The sequence below is a fragment of the Salvelinus namaycush genome, unplaced genomic scaffold (genome assembly GCF_016432855.1).
Source record: "Salvelinus namaycush isolate Seneca unplaced genomic scaffold, SaNama_1.0 Scaffold1298, whole genome shotgun sequence".
NCBI lineage: Eukaryota > Metazoa > Chordata > Actinopteri > Salmoniformes > Salmonidae > Salvelinus > Salvelinus namaycush.
Genome location: NW_024058006.1, coordinates 46010 through 65309, shown reverse-complemented (window position 1 = coordinate 65309; position 19300 = coordinate 46010). Strand labels below are relative to the sequence as shown.

General features: G+C 45.8%; 1 protein-coding gene across 1 annotated transcript; it reads left to right on the top strand.

The window, feature by feature from the left end:
• Window positions 1–821: 821 nt before the first annotated feature.
• LOC120036307 (PDZ domain-containing RING finger protein 4-like) lies at window positions 822–18662 on the top strand. The gene is made up of 6 exons (XM_038982778.1): window positions 822–875; window positions 972–1070; window positions 12590–12652; window positions 16185–16391; window positions 16824–17677; window positions 17825–18662. Exons 1-6 carry the CDS (start codon window positions 822–824, stop codon window positions 18660–18662), a joined length of 2115 nt encoding a protein of 704 aa, XP_038838706.1.
• The last annotated feature ends 638 nt before the right edge of the window (window positions 18663–19300 follow it).

Sequence of the window (19300 nt, the reverse complement as noted above, 5' to 3'; positions counted from 1 at the left end):
TTGTAATTAGCACTGCCGGGCACAGAACACCACACGGACATGATGACAAACAATAGTGAAAAACAAACGTTTACAAAGAAATCTTCTGAGATTACTCTGTGTTGGTCATTCGAAGTAAACAATGGCATTATTCAAGTTTGTGGGCACGCCGCCTCTACCTAGCAGGCGGTATCAGCATTCGCTATGAATGCCGGACTTTGTAGTTCACATTGAGCAGACAATACACATTTAAGTCAAAACTTCCCGATAGTACCAGTGAAATGAAGATGTCTGAGTTCCAGCCTGTGGTTTGGATAATTGTTTATGATGAAAACATCCCGTTGTTAATATAGTAATGGCTATATGCCATGTCAGGGCCAGGGGGATATTCCCCTTTCATCAACAACTGGAACAAGGCTTGAAGGGACTGGAGTCTGAACCCCACTAGAGTGAATGGTGAATATTTCATCACCGTGGTAACCACAGCCTACTCAGCAACGGGGATCTACACTGGCTCCTAGCTGAATATCCTCAGTAGAAATGACCAGAGGGCCTTAATGCTGGAAGCCTCCGATTTTGAGAGCTTCTGTATAATTATCTCATACTTATCTCACTTTAGAAAAGGATAATTCACCCTTCTGTGTCACTAACCTACTTCCTACACAATGAATGAAGTCAGTACCGTATGTTCTTGGCAACAAGCTTAGTGACAATTCTCAGAGAGTATAAAGCGTTTCAGAGAGTGCTGATCTCGGATCAGATCCCCCCCTGTCCACTCATTATAAACTGAAAGGCTACACTGATCCTAGATCAGCACTCCTACGCTGAGACGTTTTCGGAATATGGGTCCAGCTCTTGAACTTGAAAAGAACAAGGTCATTATGAAGTCTGTGCAGGTAACACATCCTTGTTGGACTCTCCTCCTTCTCTCCTCTCCTCCTCCTCTCCTCCTTTCCATTGTGAATTCTCTCTGTTCTGTTCTGTCTCTACAGCAGGTAGAGCTCTGTCGACTCAACAGTCAGGAGAAGTTGGGTCTGACGCTGTGCTATCGGACTGACGATGAAGAGGATACAGCTATCTACGTCAGCCACGTAAGCACCACCACCACCATCAGCATCCTTAGGAGACATGGGCCCAATTCAGACTTAGGAAATGTACACCTTTCCTACGCACTTCTCAGTAGTTGATATTCAGACTTACTTCATGCAGGTGCCTTAACGGGCTTTGCAGGCGTGGCTTCCTAGCGTGCTGAATACATTTAATTCAACTGCTGAAAAAACTCCCACTTGCTGGACAAAAGATTTTCCTGTGGAGTTTTCATTTAAATATGGGTTTCAGTACATTTATGTAAAGCCATCCCTTTAAATTTGGTGTACCTTATATTATAATTTTCTCGACAGGCTCACTAGAATAGATGGAGAGAACGGTTCAGAATATTAGGATTTAATAAAATAATACACTGCTCAAAAAAATAAAGGGAACACTTAAACAACACAATGTAACTCCAAGTCAATCACACTTCTGTGAAATCAAACTGTCCACTTAGGAAGCAACACTGATTGACAATAAATTTCACATGCTGTTGTGCAAATGGAATAGACAACAGGTGGAAATTATAGGCAATTAGCAAGACACCCCCAATAAAGGAGTGGTTCTGCAGGTGGTGACCACAGACCACTTCTCAGTTCCTATGCTTCCTGGCTGATGTTTTGGTCACTTTTGAATGCTGGCGGTGCTTTCACTCTAGTGGTAGCATGAGACGGAGTCTACAACCCACACAAGTGGCTCAGGTAGTGCAGCTCATCCAGGATGGCACATCAATGCGAGCTGTGGCAAGAAGGTTTGCTGTGTCTGTCAGCGTAGTGTCCAGAGCATGGAGGCGCTACCAGGAGACAGGCCAGTACATCAGGAGACGTGGAGGAGGCCGTAGGAGGGCAACAACCCAGCAGCAGGACCGCTACCTCCGCCTTTGAGCAGGAGGAGCACTGCCAGAGCCCTGCAAAATGACCTCCAGCAGGCCACAAATGTGCATGTGTCTGCTCAAACGGTCAGAAACAGACTCCATGAGGGTGGTATGAGGGCCCGACGTCCACAGGTGGGACACCGTGCAGGATGTTTGGCATTAGCCAGAGAACACCAAGATTGGCAAATTCGCCACTGGCGCCCTGTGCTCTTCACAGATGAAAGCAGGTTCACACTGAGCACGTGACAGAGTCTGGAGACGCCGTGGAGAACGTTCTGCTGCCTGCAACATCCTCCAGCATGACCGGTTTGGTGGTGGGTCAGTCATGGTGTGGGGTGGCATTTCTTTGGGGGGCCGCACAGCCCTCCATGTGCTCGCCAGAGGTAGCCTGACTGCCATTAGGTACCGAGATGAGATCCTCAGACCCCTTGTGAGACCATATGCTGGTGCGGTTGGCCCTGGGTTCCTCCTAATGCAAGACAATGCTAGACCTCATGTGGCTGGAGTGTGTCAGCAGTTCCTGCAAGAGGAAGGCATTGATGCTATGGACTGGCCCGCCCGTTCCCCAGACCTGAATCCAATTGAGCACATCTGGGACATCATGTCTCGCTCCATCCACCAACGCCACTTGCACCACAGACTGTCCAGGAGTTGGCGGATGCTTTAGTCCAGGTCTGGGAGGAGATGCCTCAGGAGACCATCCGCCACCTCATCAGGAGCATGCCCAGGCGTTGTAGGGAGGTCATACAGGCACGTGGAGGCCACACACTGAGCCTCATTTTGACTTGTTTTAAGGACATTACATCAAAGTTGGATCAGCCTGTAGTGTGGTTTTCCACTTTAATTTTGAGTGTGACTCCAAATCCAGACCTACATGGGTTGATAAATTTGATTTCCATTGATAATTTTTGTGTGATTTTGTTGTCAGCACATTCAACTATGTAAAGAAAAAAGTATTTAATAAGAATATTTCATTCATTCAGATCTAGGATGTGTTATTTTAGTGTTCCCTTTATTTTTTTGAGCAGTGTATATTGTAATTTCATGCATATTCGTGTCCTGTTCACCACCAATTGGTTGATTTTAAAATACTCTGATCTTGTATATTATTTAGGATTAGGAAAGTATTTATGAATAATTTCATAAAAGTTTGGAGAGCCTTTACGCACAAAATATATTGGTGAATGAAAAATACAGTGGTTTGATTCATCCTTAAAGTTTCCATGTTCAATTGTTCAATCCATGACATATTGAAAGGTGAGAAAAGTGTACAATAGGGGTGGAACAGTAGTCCTATAAATCTACTGTAATAATCCTCACTGATCATAGAACCGTGATGACAAGGGTCCAGTCGTGGTGAACTGTGCACCAGGGTCCAGGTTTAACCCGCAACGTGTGGTCTGACTTCCAGAATGATCTAATAGGCTACGTCCTAAATTACTGCACAACTTGTAATACGTTAGCCTAATATGCTCTACTATTGCTAGCAATCCTCAGGAACAAACACATGAACGTGACAGAGGAAGGTAAACTAACGACGTAGTGGAATGATGCAAAATGTAGGGAAACGAACACTAAAGGACAGTTATGAATGTGAGTTAACCTGAAGGTGACTACCGATAGTCATTCATATTTAACATGATACAAGTTGTAAAACATACAATGAACAGTCCAGGCATATCATTAAAACATTCTAGAAATCCTAAATCAACTCGGTAGCTTTGTTTCAGTTTGCTGCCATATGACTGGTTTCACATTTGTCTTCAGTGATCATAAGGTGAAATAGAACTAAAACAATGTATATTTAAAATCCCCTTATCTAAATGGCTTATTCATTCACTGCATATCCGTCGCCAAACCCACTGGCTCCAGGTCATCTATAAGTCTTTGCTAGGTAAAGCCCCACCTTATCTCAACTCACTGGTCACCATAGCAACACCCACCCGTAGCACGTGCTCCAGCAGGTATATTGCACTGGTCATCCCCAAAGCCAACACCTCCTTTGGCCACCTTTCCTTCCAGTTCTCTGCTGCCAATGACTGGAACGAATTGCAAAAATCTCTGAAGCTGGAGTCTTATATCTCCCTCTCTAACTTTAAGCATCAGCTGTCAGAGCAGCTTACCGATCACTGTACCTGTACACACCCAATCTGTAAATAGCACACCCAACTACCTCATCCCCATATTATTACTTACCCTCTTGCTCTTTTGCACCCCAGTATCTCTACTTGCACATCATCATCTGCACATCTATCACTCCAGTATTAATGCTAAATTGTAATTCTTTTCACCTCTAGGGCCTATTTATTGCCTACCTCCCTACTCTTCCACATTTCCACACACTGTACATAGATTTTTCTATTTTTCTTTTCTTTTGTGTTATTGACTGTACGTTTGTCTATGTGTGACTCTGTATTGTTGTTTTTCTTGCACTGCTTTGCTTTATCTTGGCCAGGTCACAGTTGTAAATGAGAACTAGTTCTCTACTGTTCTACCTGGTTAAATAAAGGTTGAAATAAAATAAATAAACATTTTAAAAAATTACCTAGCTCTTATCAATCAAATTCTCATCAATCAAATGTACTTATAAAGCCCTTTTTACATCAGCCGATGTCACAAAGTGCTACACAGAAACCCAGCCTAAGACCCCAAATGGCAATTGGTCTTATCAATAGGTCTTATCAATAGCTCTTATCAATTGGTCTTATCAATAAGTCTTATCAATAGCTCTTATCAATTGGTCTTATCAATAGGTCTTATCAATAAGTGTTATCAAAAGGTCTTATCAATTAGTACATGACAGTACATGGGGAATGGTGTTATTTCTATCTGAACAAAGAAAGTAGATGTTTTTACACTTGGAACCGACAAGTTGCTCGACCACATTCAGAGTGTCATGGTGCGTAAGGGTGGTGGAATTGTGAGGGAATTATGTCAAGGTCAGACCGCGGTGTATCTGTAGACACATCTCCGCTACACCTTCATTTCTTTGATCTTACACACAAACAAATAGCGAATGAATAGCGTGCTATTCTCATGCTTAAATTCAAGGTCAGAATACGCATGGAGAGAAAAGTGCATAAAAAAAGGGAATTATGTTCCATGTACTCACGCTTAACTCTGGTTGGAATTCCCTGTTATGAGACTCGATCTTCCCCAGAGAAGTGTCCTGTTTGGTGGGACACAGATCTATCCATGCCCCCCTCCTTAGTCTGGTTCTCTGGTACACGGTCATATGACAAACTGCACTCCCAAGGAAGGGCTTGGTTAACGGGAAGGGCTTGGTTAACGGGAAGGGCTTGGTTAACGGGAAGGGCTTGGTTAACGGGAAGGGCTTGGTTAACGGGAAGGGCTTGGTTAACGGGAAGGGCTTGGTTAACGGGAAGGGCTCGGTTAACTGGAAGGGCTCGGTTAACTGGAAGGGCTCGGTTAACGGGAAGGGCTCGGTTAACGGGAAGGGCTCGGTTAACGGGAAGGGCTCGGTTAACGGGAAGGGCTCGGTTAACGGGAAGGGCTCGGTTAACGGGAAGGGCTTGGGTGTTAACGGAAAGGGCTTGGTTATTAACGGGAAGGGCTTGGTTAACGGGAAGGGCTTGGTTAACGGGAAGGGCTTGGTTAACTGGAAGGGCTTGGTTAACTGGAAGGGCTTGGTTAACGGGAAGGGCTTGGTTAACTGGAAGAGCTTGGTTAACGGGAAGGGCTTGGTTATCTGGAAGGGATTGGTTAACGGGAAGGGCTTGGTTAACGGGAAGGGCTTGGTTAACGGGAAGGGCTTGGTTAACAGGAAGGGCTTGGTTAACAGGAAGGGCGTGGTTAACTGGAAGAGCGTGGTTAACTGGAAGGGCTTGGTTAACTGGAAGGGCTTGGTTAACTGGAAGGGCTTGGTTAACAGGAGGGGCTTGGTTAACAGGAAGGGCTTGGTTAACAGGAAGGGCTTGGTTAACGGGAAGGGCTTGGTTAACTGGAAGGGCTTGGTTAACTGGAAGGGCTTGGTTAACGGGAAGGGCTTGGTTAACTGGAAGGGCTTGGTTAACAGGAGGGGCTTGGTTAACTGGAAGAGCTTGGTTAACGGGAAGGGCTTGGTTAACGGGAAGGGCTTGGTTAACGGGAAGGGCTTGGTTAACGGGAAGGGCTTGGTTAACGGGAAGGGCTTGGTTAACGGGAAGGGCTTGGTTAACTGGAAGGGCTTGGTTAACGGGAAGGGCTTGGTTAACTGGAAGGGCTTGGTTAACTGGAAGGGCTTGGTTAACAGGAAGGGCGTGGTTAACAGGAGGGGCTTGGTTAACAGGAAGGGCTTGGTTGACTGGAAGAGCTTGGTTAACGGGAAGGGCTTGGTTAACGGGAAGGGCTTGGTTAACGGGAAGGGCTTGGTTAACAGGAAGGGCTTGGTTAACTGGAAGGGCTTGGTTAACGGGAAGGGCTTGGTTAACGGGAAGGGCTTGGTTAACGGGAAGGGCTTGGTTAACGGGAAGGGCTTGGTTAACGGGAAGGGCTTGGTTAACGGGAAGGGCTTGGTTAACGGGAAGGGCTTGGTTATTAACGGGAAGGGCTTGGTTATTAACGGGAAGGGCTTGGTTATTAACGGGAAGGGCTTGGGTAACGGGAAGGGCTTGGTTAACGGGAAGGGCTTGGTTAACGGGAAGGGCTTGGTTAACGGGAAGGGCTTGGTTAACGGGAAGGGCTTGGTTATCTGGAAGGGCTTGGTTAACTGGAAGGGCTTGGTTATCTGGAAGGGCTTGGTTAACTGAAAGGGCTTGGTTAACGGGAAGGGCTTGGTTAACGGGAAGGGCTTGGTTAACGGGAAGGACTTGGTTAACGGGAAGGGCTTGGTTAACGGGAAGGGCTTGGTTAACGGGAAGGGCTTGGTTAACGGGAAGGGCTTAGTTAACGGGAAGGGCTTGGTTAACTGGAGGGCTTGGTTAACAGGAAGGGCTTGGTTAACGGGAAGGGCTTGGTTAACGGGAAGGGCTTGGTTAACGGGAAGGGCTTGGTTAACGGGAAGGGCTTGGTTAACGGGAAGGGCTTGGTTAACTGGAAGGGCTTGGTTAACTGGAGGGCTTGGTTAACGGGAAGGGCTTGGTTAACGGGAAGGGCTTGGTTAACTGGAGGGCTTGGTTAACGGGAAGGGCTTGGGTAACGGGAAGGGCTTGGTTAACGGGAAGGGCTTGGTTAACTGGAAGGGCTTGGTTAACGGGAAGGGCTTGGTTAACGGGAAGGGCTTGGTTAACGGGAAGGGCTTGGCTAACGGGAAGGGCTTGGCTAACGGGAAGGGCTTGGCTAACGGGAAGGGCTTGGTTAACGGGAAGGGCTTGGTTAACGGGAAGGGCTTGGTTAACGGGAAGGGCTTGGTTAACGGGAAGGGCTTGGTTAACGGGAAGGGCTTGGTTAACGGGAAGGGCTTGGTTAACGGGAAGGGCTTAGTTAACAGGAAGGGCTTAGTTAACAGGAAGGGCTTAGTTAACAGGAAGGGCTTGGTTAACTGGAAGGGCTTGGTTAACTGGAAGGGCTTGGTTAACAGGAAGGGCTTAGTTAACAGGAAGGGCTTGGTTAAAGAAAGAGAAGAGACACGGCATGTTAGAATAAATCAAACAAGGAATCCCACCACATATCAATTACCTTTTACAGTCAGAAGCAATTAAAAGATAACTGTGAATTCCCATTTGATATCATATAATGTTGTGGAATATTGACTGACTTCAACTGAATTAGAAGGTGTTAAGGAATGAGGAGGTGTTTGAATGTTTGCCAAGAAAATAATATCATATAATGAACCATGCATGGAGAGAAAGGAGAGGAAAGCAAGTGAAGTTTGAAATACTCCCCTCCTTCTATTCAATATTCTAATTGAGGATTTTAATTAGTCCACAGTGAGTGACACCCTTCCTTCTCGTCTCCTGCAGGGTGTAAAATGACACATTTTCCCACCACCGCCTCTGCATACCAAAGACTGAAACAAAGAGCAAAGAGACAGTTGAGTGGAAATAATGTCTCTCAGACTAAAGTAAAGCTGAAGCTCTCATTCTGGTGGTGTCTGGGGGGGTGGGTGGGTGGGTGTGTGGTATTGCCTTGCTCTTACACCAGCTTTCTCTTCAATAAGCTGCGTTACCTCAGGTAAAGTAGGAACAGCACCTGCAGTTGCCTCATACCCCTCTAACATCATGTAATAAACCTAAACAGTATATCTGTACATCTTTTCATTCCAGAACATGCTAATCAGCCTCATTCAAATGTATTTCTGTGTATAGTGTTGGTGTCCCGTTCCTTGTGGAAGTATAGGTATGTTTCCCGTTCCTTGTGGAAGTATAGGTATGTTTCCCGTTCCTTGTGGAAGTATAGGTATGTTTCCCGTTCCTTGTGGAAGTGTAGGTATGTTTCCCGTTCCTTGTGGAAGTGTAGGTATGTTTCCCGTTCCTTGTGGAAGTATAGGTATGTTTCCCGTTCCTTGTGGAAGTATAGGTATGTTTCCCGTTCCTTGTGGAAGTGTAGGTATGTTTCCCGTTCCTTGTGGAAGTATAGGTATGTTTCCCGTTCCTTGTGGAAGTATAGGTATGTGTCCCGTTCCTTGTGGAAGTATAGGTATGTTTCCCGTTCCTTGTGGAAGTATAGGTATGTTTCCCGTTCCTTATGGAAGTATAGGTATGTTTCCCGTTCCTTGTGGAAGTATAGGTATGTTTCCCGTTCCTTGTGGAAGTATAGGTATGTTTCCCGTTCCTTGTGGAAGTATAGGTATGTTTCAAGTTCCTTGTGGAAGTATAGGTATGTGTCCCGTTCCTTGTGGAAGTATAGGTATGTTTCCCGTTCCTTATGGAAGAATAGGTATGTTTCCCGTTCCTTATGGAAGTATAGGTATGTTTCCCGTTCCTTGTGGAAGTATAGGTATGTTTGCCGTTCCTTGTGGAAGTATAGGTATGTTTCCCGTTCCTTGTGGAAGTATAGGTATGTGTCCCGTTCCTTGTGGAAGTATAGGTATGTTTCCCGTTCCTTATGGAAGTATAGGTATGTTTCCCGTTCCTTGTGGATGTATAGGTATGTTTCCCGTTCCTTGTGGAAGTATAGGTATGTGTCCCGTTCCTTATGGAAGTATAGGTATGTTTCCCGTTCCTTATGGAAGTATAGGTATGTTTCCCGTTCCTTGTGGATATATAGGTATGTTTCCCGTTCCTTGTGGAAGTATAGGTATGTTTCCCGTTCCTTGTGGAAGTGTAGGTATGTTTCCCATTCCTTGTGGAAGTATAGGTATGTTTCCCGTTCCTTGTGGAAGTATAGGTATGTTTCCCGTTCCTTGTGGAAGTATAGGTATGTTTCCCGTTCCTTGTGGAAGTATAGGTATGTTTCCCGTTCCTTGTGGAAGTATAGGTATGTTTCCCGTTCCTTGTGGAAGTATAGGTATGTTTCCCGTTCCTTGTGGAAGTATAGGTATGTTTCCCATTCCTTGTGGAAGTATAGGTAAGTTTCCCGTTCCTTGTGGAAGTATAGGTATGTTTCCCGTTCCTTGTGGAAGTATAGGTATGTTTCCCGTTCCTTGTGGAAGTATAGGTATGTTTCCCGTTCCCTGTGGAAGTATAGGTATGTTTCCCGTTCCTTATGGAAGTATAGGTATGTTTCCCGTTCCTTGTGGAAGTATAGGTATGTTTCCCGTTCCCTGTGGGAGTATAGGTATGTTTCCCGTTCCTTGTGGAAGTATAGGTATGTTTCCCGTTCCTTGTGGAAGTATAGGTATGTTTCCCGTTCCTTGTGGAAGTGTAGGTATGTTTCCCGTTCCTTGTGGAAGTGTAGGTATGTTTCCCGTTCCTTGTGGAAGTATAGGTATGTTTCCCGTTCCCTGTGGAAGTATAGGTATGTGTCCCGTTCCCTGTGGAAGTATAGGTATGTTTCCCGTTCCTTGTGGAAGTATAGGTATGTTTCCCGTTCCTTGTGGAAGTGTAGGTATGTTTCCCGTTCCTTGTGGATGTATAGGTATGTTTCCCGTTCCTTGTGGAAGTATAGGTATGTTTCCCGTTCCTTGTGGAAGTGTAGGTATGTTTCCCATTCCTTGTGGAAGTATAGGTATGTTTCCCGTTCCTTGTGGAAGTATAGGTATGTTTCCCGTTCCTTGTGGAAGTATAGGTATGTTTCCCATTCCTTGTGGAAGTATAGGTATGTTTCCCGTTCCTTGTGGAAGTATAGGTATGTTTCCCGTTCCTTGTGGAAGTATAGGTATGTTTCCCGTTCCTTGTGGAAGTATAGGTATGTTTCCCATTCCTTGTGGAAGTATAGGTAAGTTTCCCGTTCCTTGTGGAAGTATAGGTATGTTTCCCGTTCCTTGTGGAAGTATAGGTATGTTTCCCATTCCTTGTGGAAGTATAGGTAAGTTTCCCGTTCCTTGTGGAAGTATAGGTATGTTTCCCGTTCCTTGTGGAAGTATAGGTATGTTTCCCGTTCCTTATGGAAGTATAGGTATGTTTCCCGTTCCCTGTGGAAGTATAGGTATGTTTCCCGTTCCTTGTGGAAGTATAGGTATGTTTCCCGTTCCCTGTGGGAGTATAGGTATGTTTCCCGTTCCTTGTGGAAGTATAGGTATGTTTCCCGTTCCTTGTGGAAGTATAGGTATGTTTCCCGTTCCTTGTGGAAGTGTAGGTATGTTTCCCGTTCCTTGTGGAAGTGTAGGTATGTTTCCCGTTCCTTGTGGAAGTATAGGTATGTTTCCCGTTCCCTGTGGAAGTATAGGTATGTGTCCCGTTCCCTGTGGAAGTATAGGTATGTTTCCCGTTCCTTGTGGAAGTATAGGTATGTTTCCCGTTCCTTGTGGAAGTGTAGGTATGTTTCCCGTTCCTTGTGGAAGTATAGGTATGTTTCCCGTTCCTTGTGGAAGTATAGGTATGTTTCCCGTTCCCTGTGGAAGTATAGGTATGTTTCCCGTTCCTTGTGGAAGTATAGGTATGTTTTCCGTTCCTTGTGGAAGTGTAGGTATGTTTCCCGTTCCTTGTGGAAGTATAGGTATGTTTCCCGTTCCTTGTGGAAGTATAGGTATGTTTCCCGTTCCCTGTGGAAGTATAGGTATGTGTCCCGTTCCCTGTGGAAGTATAGGTATGTTTCCCGTTCCTTGTGGAAGTATAGGTATGTTTCCCGTTCCCTGTGGAAGTATAGGTATGTTTCCCATTCCTTGTGGAAGTATAGGTATGTTTCCCGTTCCTTGTGGAAGTATAGGTATGTTTCAAGTTCCTTGTGGAAGTATAGGTATGTTTCCCGTTCCTTGTGGAAGTATAGATATGTTTCCCGTTCCTTGTGGAAGTATAGGTATGTTTCCCGTTCCTTGTGGAAGTATAGGTATGTTTCCCGTTCCTTGTGGAAGTATAGGTATGTTTCCCGTTCCTTGTGGAAGTATAGGTATGTTTCCCGTTCCTTGTGGAAGTATAGGTATGTTTCAAGTTCCTTGTGGAAGTATAGGTATGTTTCCCGTTCCTTGTGGAAGTATAGATATGTTTCCCGTTCCTTGTGGAAGTATAGGTATGTTTCCCGTTCCTTGTGGAAGTATAGATATGTTTCCCGTTCCTTGTGGAAGTGTAGGTATGTTTCCCGTTCCTTGTGGAAGTATAGATATGTTTCCCGTTCGTTGTGGAAGTATAGGTATGTTTCCCGTTCCTTGTGGAAGTATAGATATGTTTCCCGTTCGTTGTGGAAGTATAGGTATGTTTCCCGGTTAGTTATGAACACCTATGTATAGCTCTTGATCTTGACTCTGACAACTACAAAGTGTTTGAAATAATTGCAGAGAAATGGAAGCGGTATTGAAATCATACCAAGTAGATTAGATTCCCTCAAAAACGTATCCACTGGGATTGCCTGTGAAAAATATGAAATGTTATTATTTAAATTAGAAATGTCTACACGTTTTCAGCTTAATCATTTCTGACTTTTTAATACGCTTCCAATGTTTATTTTCTCTTGCTGAGCTTCTTATTTTGATGTTCAGTTCTTTGATGAAAGAAATGCTTGTTTTTTTTTACTGAAATTCAAAGGTAGGAAGAAAAAAAACTGAACACATATCGTCAAGGGAACGATTCGAGATTCGATACAAGCACTCCTCAAAAAATGAAAACAAAATAATGAGAAAATCAATAAATGTTGAAATGAGTTTTCTCATGAAGATTCATTCCCCTTTCTTAAACCAGGCGGGAAGATGGTTGTTGACACCAACATCAGTGTTATCTTGGTGGACAGCTACCACACTAATAAACCTCAGATACTACAATCCATACGGTCATATTTCAAACTATATCATGCGTCCCAAATGGCACCCTATACTCTATATAATACACTACTTTTGACCAGGGTCCATATGGCTCTGGTCAAAAGTAGTGCACTATTTAGGGAATAGGTTGCCATTTGGGACACACATCCTATTACCATGTGATGTTGAGCTCAATGGAAGTTTTGAGGAATGGTTGGATGCTCGGTATTGTATTGTTGAAGCAATATCTTCAGATGGGGATGTTGGCAAGAAGAGAAAGCAATGAAGGTGTTTGATAATGATCCATCAGACAGTGGCATGGCAACCGTAGTGACTTGGGTATCCAGCTGCCTGTTCTAGCAGACAGTGACATGGCAACAGTAGTAACTTGTGTGTCTGTATGGCGTCTGGATTTATTTGTTGTTTTGTTTGTTCAGGTTGGACCCAACAGCATCGCTGCCAGGGACGGGCGCATTAGGGAAGGAGATCGAATATTACAGGTACGTATTTTCATCTCAAGACCAATTACATGAGCGCAACCACACACACGCACGCACACACGCACGCACGCACGCACACACACACGCACACACACACGCACACACGCACACACACACGCACGCACGCACACACACACACACACACGCACACACACTCAAAGGCACCTGTAAAGCTCTCTTCTAGGAGCAGAGCTGTTGTTGTCTCGGGGCTACAGATCATATGCATATTTAATGGCTACACTTAAGCTGGGAAATGAAAGTCCTTAGTGTTGTTTTCACACAGCAGCACCACATCCTCCCAGGCGGGTCTCTCTCTCTCTCTGAGAACTGTAGAGCCACCAGGCGGGTCTCTCTCTCTCTCTGAGAACTGTAGAGCCACCAGGCGGGTCTCTCTCTCTCTCTGAGAACTGTAGAGCCACCTGGCGGGTCTCTCTCTCTCTCTGAGAACTGTAGAGCCACCTGGCGGGTCTCTCTCTCTCTCTCTCTGAGAACTGTAGAGCCACCTGGCGGGTCTCTCTCTCTCTCTGAGAACTGTAGAGCCCCCTGGCGGGTCTCTCTCTCTCTCTCTGAGAACTGTAGAGCCACCTGGCGGGTCTCTCTCTCTCTCTGAGAACTGTAGAGCCACCTGGCGGGTCTCTCTCTCTCTCTGAGAACTGTAGAGCCACCTGGCGGGTCAGACACAGTGATACTAGTCTCCCACATCAGAGGGAGAGAAAGGAGTGTGGAAGTGGGTTTGGGTGTGTGTGTGTGTTTCTGGTTTTACTATCCTTGTGGTGACCAGATGTCCTCACAAAGATAGTAAAACAAGGAAAATTTGGACAAGTAGGGACATTTCGTTGGTCCCCAAAAGGATAAAGTCTATTTTAGGTTAGGGGTTAGGTTTAGGGTTGGGGTTACAATTAGGATTAGGGTTAGAATTTGAGTTAGTGTTAGGGTTAAGGGTTTAGTGTTAGGTTAAGGGTTTAGGGTTAGGTTAAGGGTTTAGGGTTAGGTTAAGGGTTTAGGGTTAGGTTAAGGTTTTAGGGTTAGGTTAAGGGTTTAGGGTTAGGTTAAGGTTTTAGGGTTAGGTTAAGGGTTTAGGGTTAGGTTAAGGGTTTAGTGTTAGGGTTACATTTAGGGTTAGGTTAAGGGTTTAGGGTTAGGTTTAGGGTTAGGTTAAGGGTTTAGGGTTAGGTTAAGGGTTTAGGGTTAGGTTAAGGGTTTAGGGTTAGGTTAAGGGTTTAGGGTTAGGTTAAGGGTTTAGGGTTAGGTTAAGGTTTTAGGGTTAGGTTAAGGGTTTAGGGTTAGGTTAAGGGTTTAGGGTTAGGTTAAGGGTTTAGGGTTAGGTTAAGGGTTTAGGGTTAGGTTAAGGGTTTAGGGTTAGGTTAAGGGTTTAGGGTTAGGTTAAGGTTTTAGGGTTAGGTTAAGGGTTTAGGGTTAGGTTAAGGGTTTAGTGTTAGGGTTACATTTAGGGTTAGGTTAAGGGTTTAGGGTTAGGTTTAGGGTTACGTTTAGGGTTAGGTTTAGGGTTAGGTTAAGGGTTTAGGGTTAGGTTAAGGGTTTAGGGTTAGGTTAAGGGTTTAGGGTTAGGTTAAGGGTTTAGGGTTAGGTTAAGGGTTTAGGGTTAGGTTAAGGTTTTAGGGTTAGGTTAAGGGTTTAGGGTTAGGTTAAGGGTTTAGGGTTAGGTTAAGGGTTTAGGGTTTAGGGTTACGTTTAGGGTTAGGTTAAGGGTTTAGGGTTAGGTTAAGGGTTTAGGGTTAGGTTAAGGGTTTAGGGTTAGGGTAAGGTTTAGGGTTAGGTTAAGGGTTTAAGGTTTAGGGTTAGGGTAAGGTTTAGGGGTAGGTTAAGGGTTTAGGGTTTAGGGTTAGGTTAAGGGTTTAAGGTTTAGGGTTAGGTTAAGGGTTTAGGGTTAGGTTAAGGGTTTAGTGTTACGTTTAGGGTTAGGGTAAGGTTTAGGGTTAGGTTAAGGGTTTAGGGAAAATAGAATTTTGAATAGGAATCAATTGTTTGGTCCCCACAAGGATAGTAAATCAAACGTGTGTGTGTGTGTGTGTGTGTGTGTGTGTGTGTGTGTGTGTGTGTGTGTGTGTGTGTGTGTGTGTGTGTGTGTGTGTGTGTGTGTGAACAGAGATTAGAAGTAGTAGTCAGTGATTTCTACACTCCTCAGTAGTAGCAGTAATGATGTTAGGTGACTGGAGGACCCAAACACTGCACAGTCTCTTCTGATTGGAGGGATAAGCCCCTGTTGTATTCTGATTGGAGGGCTGAGCCCTGGTGTTCTCTGGGTCCCATTATCTCTCTGTGACAAGCCCATTACTCTGCAGGGGAAAGATGAACGCCACCTGTCACAGTGCAGTTAATTGTATGTCTGGATGGGCGCAGTGCTCCGCTGAGACCAGCCTTTCATGAACACCGTGCAGCACTCTCTCTCTCTCTCTCTCTCTCTCTCTCTCTCTCTCTCTCTCTCTCTCTCGCTCTCTCGCTCTCTCTCTCTCTCTCTCTCTTCTTCCCCCCCTCCCATGGCCGTGGCTCCACTGCCCTCCATCTTTAATCAATGCAGAGTAGACAGGACACAGAGCAGACCAGACATCCTCTGCCTGCCTGTGAAAGTGTGAATTCATAATTGACTGGAGGTGCTTTTCTCAGAGAGACGGAGAGGTGGAGGGAGAGATTAAAAGGGGGATGGTTTCCTCAAACACTCCATCTTCTGTGATGGAGGAGTTAAGTGAATGACTGTGATGTGCACTGTTTAGAGGCGGAAGGGAGTAATTTAAAGGGGGATGGTTTCGTCAGTCAGTCAGGAGTTTTATCGCTGTATGTACAATATGTGAGTGAGTGTGTACTGGATACAGTACTTTCTCATCTCTTTGTGTACTAGATACAGTACTTTCTAATCTCTCTGTATACTAGATACAGTACTTTCTAATATCTTTGTGTACTAGATGCAGTACTTTCTAATCTATTTGTGTACTAGATGCAGTACTTTCTAATATATTTGTGTACTAGATACAGTACTTTCTAATCTCTTTATGTACTAGATACAGTAATTTCTAATATCTTTGTGTACTAGATACAGTACGTTCTAATCTCTTTATGTACTAGATACAGTACTTTCTAATCTCTTTGTGTACTAGATGCAGTAATTTCTAATATCTTTGTGTACTAGATACAGTACTTTCTTATCTCTCTGTGTACTAGATACAGTACTTTCGAATATCTTTGTGTACTAGATACAGTACTTTCTAATCTCTTTGTGTACTAGATACAGTAATTTCTAATATCTTTGTGTACTAGATACAGTACTTCCTAATCTCTTTATGTACTAGATACAGTACTTTCTAATCTCTTTAGGTACTATATACAGTCATTTCTAATATCTTTGTGTACTAGACACAGTACTTTCTAATCTCTTTATGTATGTGTTTTACATCATTTCTTCATTAATTCTTCTTCTGTGATGGAGTTTAGTTTTCAGTGAGTGTAACAGGATCTCTTTCTTAATCAGTATGTGTGGACTATATATTTTCTCATCTCTTTACGTGCATGTTACCAGATCAACGGCTGTGACGTACAGGACAGGCAGGAAGCTTTCACTCTTCTGTCCAATGAGGAGTCCAGGAGTATCGTTCTCCTGGTGACCAGACCAGAGGAGGCGTGGCTGGATGAGGAGCACAATGAACTCCTGGAGGGGCTGAAGATGGAGATCCTTGAGGAGAGGAGGAACGAGGAGATGCAGAAGACAGGAGGAGGAGAGGAGCAGGTGAGAACAGCCTGGGGAATATAATATGAGATGGACATAGTTGTCCATTATACACTTAGAGTTCAAAACATTAGGAACACTTTCCTAATATTGAGTTGCACCCCCCCAAATAGATCATATTTCAATGTTGAGACTATAGATGTCCAGATATTGCTATTCTAGACAATACACATGTCCAGATATTGCTATTCTAACAGTATAGATGTCCAGATATTGCTATTCTAGACAATATACATGTACAGATATTGCTATTCTAACAGTATAGATTTCCAGATATTGCTATTCTAGACAATACACATGTCCAGGTATTGCTATTCTAAATGCTTAAGAGCTGGTACTATGATGTGGGCTGATGCATGTTAATAGGTTCTAGTGTTATAGAATATGTTCCATCTTGTCTACCACAACTCTTTGTTCTCTTTGCAGGCCAAGCAGCTGGAGGAGGATGACGTCATGACAGACACGGCCACGTGTTCCTCCAATACTCAGGACAAAGACAGCGGCTTGGGGACGGGGCGCAACGAGGAGAGCTCCGAACAGGAAGTCCTCCTAGCCCGTGTCCACCGGAGGCCTGCCCAGGGCCTGAGAGACCGATGGAGGGCCAAGCATGGCCAGGGGCTGGGCAGGAGGGTGGTGGTGCCCTCGGACACCCAGGGACCCAGGGGTCTGATCCAAGCCCAGGAGGGTGAGGGCGGAGTGGGGTTAGGACTGGAGTGTGACAGCCGCTTCCAGCAGCTCCTGGAGCTCAAGTGCCAGATCCGTAACAGCGGGGAGTGTGGTGTGTACTATAGCAGGAGAAGCACCATCGAGTGCAGCCTGACGGAGCAGAGCGGGGTGGGGGTCAGTGGTGGTGGAGGGATGGAACAAGAGCTGCGGATGTTGAACGAGGAGCTGAGGAGTATCGAGCTGGAGTGTCAGAGCATCATGCAGGCCCACCAGCTCCGCAAGAACCAGAGGGATCCCCCCTGCACCCCTATGTGCTCCCCAGGACGAAGCCCCAAACATGGGCGTGAGCAGCATGCCAAGCTGGCCGATATCAACGAGCATCCAGGGGAGAAGCAGTGGGACAGCGACAAGCTAAGAGGGGACAAGGACAGCTCCAGTGCCTATAACACGGCTGAGAGCGCCAGGTCCACTCCTCTAGGCATGGAGAGATCCCCGGACCACTCTCTACAGAGACGCATCAGCCTCACCAACCAGAAGAACCTCCGGAGCACCATGGCAGCCTCCGGCCAGTCCATCTCCATCCACATCCCAGACAGGTATGTAGACAATCAATCAAATGTGTTTTATTAAGCCCTTTTTAGCCTTGAGATTAGAAAGGTGGGCCAGCAGCCGGGGGGTTGCCAGTTCCAATCCTGGGTCTGACGTTTCTAATATAGAAAATGGATAATAATGTATTTTTCTAATCTTCTTTTCAGAGAGCTCCTGAGTGAGACCTCGACCGGGACCCCCACGCACAGCCGACAGGATCCCAACCCCAGCCCTGGAACCACGGTCATCTCCAGCAGCCCCGACCAGTCCAACCCTTCCCCCTCCGAGTCAGACCCGGCCCTGCCTGCAGACGACGAGCGCTGCGACCGCACCAGGAGCTACCGGGGGCCACGCAGGGTCCCTCCCTACCCGTCCCCTTACCACACAGCCCCCCAGCAGGGGCAGGGCGCCTCTCCAGCCCACGCCAGACACCTTCAGAGCTACATGCAGCAGCTCCTCCAGCAGACCTCCAGTCTGGAGACCTACTCCCAGTCCCAGCTCAGCCTCCTCAGCGTCTGTCGGGACCGCTCCACCCGCCCAGGGGAACCACGCCTCGAGTGGAAGGTCAAAGTTCGAGCCGACGGGACGAAGTATGTAGCCCGGCGACCAGCGAGGGACCGGATTCTACGAGAACGGGCTCTGAGGATCAGGGAGGAGCGTAGTGGAGGGATGACCACGGACGACGACGCTATGTCAGAGATGAAGATGGGGCGGTACTGGAGTAAAGAGGAGAGGAAGCAGCAGTTGGCCAGAGCCAGGGAGCAGAGGAGGAGGAGGGAGTACATGCAGAGGAACCGGCTAGAGTGTCTCAGAGAGGGCCCTGGGAGCGGGGCCGAGGGCCGTAAAGAGGTCAACATCCTGGAACTCAGCCACAAGAAGATGATGAAGAAACGCAACAAGAAGATCCTGGATAACTGGATGACCATCCAGGAACTAATGAGTCACGGGGCCAGAGCACCTGAGGACCAGGGGACTAAAGCAGTACACAATGCCTTCCTGTCTGTTACTACAGTATAGGACCACAGCGCCAGGTAGAAGTTACCCTGTACACACAGATCTAGGATCATTTAAAACTACCCGGGTCGGGCGTTAACCATTTGGACGATAATGCAAAACTGACCTCAGAGCAGTGTCTAGGGACAACCTTGCCCCATCTCTCTCTCTCTCTCATCGCGTCCATGCGGTATGACCTTACTTGCCTCGTTCAATGTGGCATTTTTTATAATGGGGAAAATCCTATATTTTTCACACTTTGTAAACTCAATAACGTTTTGTAAAATGCTTTTTTTTACACTGGTTGTCGATGTACTGTGAAATGTTTTCTGCCGTGGCTCATTTATGCTGTCATCAAACATGTTTCTATGATAATCAGAATTCTCTGTAAACCACATCATCATGGAAGTCAAAGACATCGTTGTACGTTATCATGTTTGCATTGTTTATCCAGCATGGCAGTGGTTAACTGTAGTGGTCAGAAAGGTACCATACACCTGAGAACAGACACTTGACTCGTGTGCAGAATCTTCCTCGTCTTTTACTGAGGATCGACCATATAACTGCACAACCCTCTCAGACCCATTCAATATGCCAAGCTGGACACCACGAAATCTCTGAAGGAGCTTTCATCATTTCTGAAAATGTCAACTCGGAGTTCT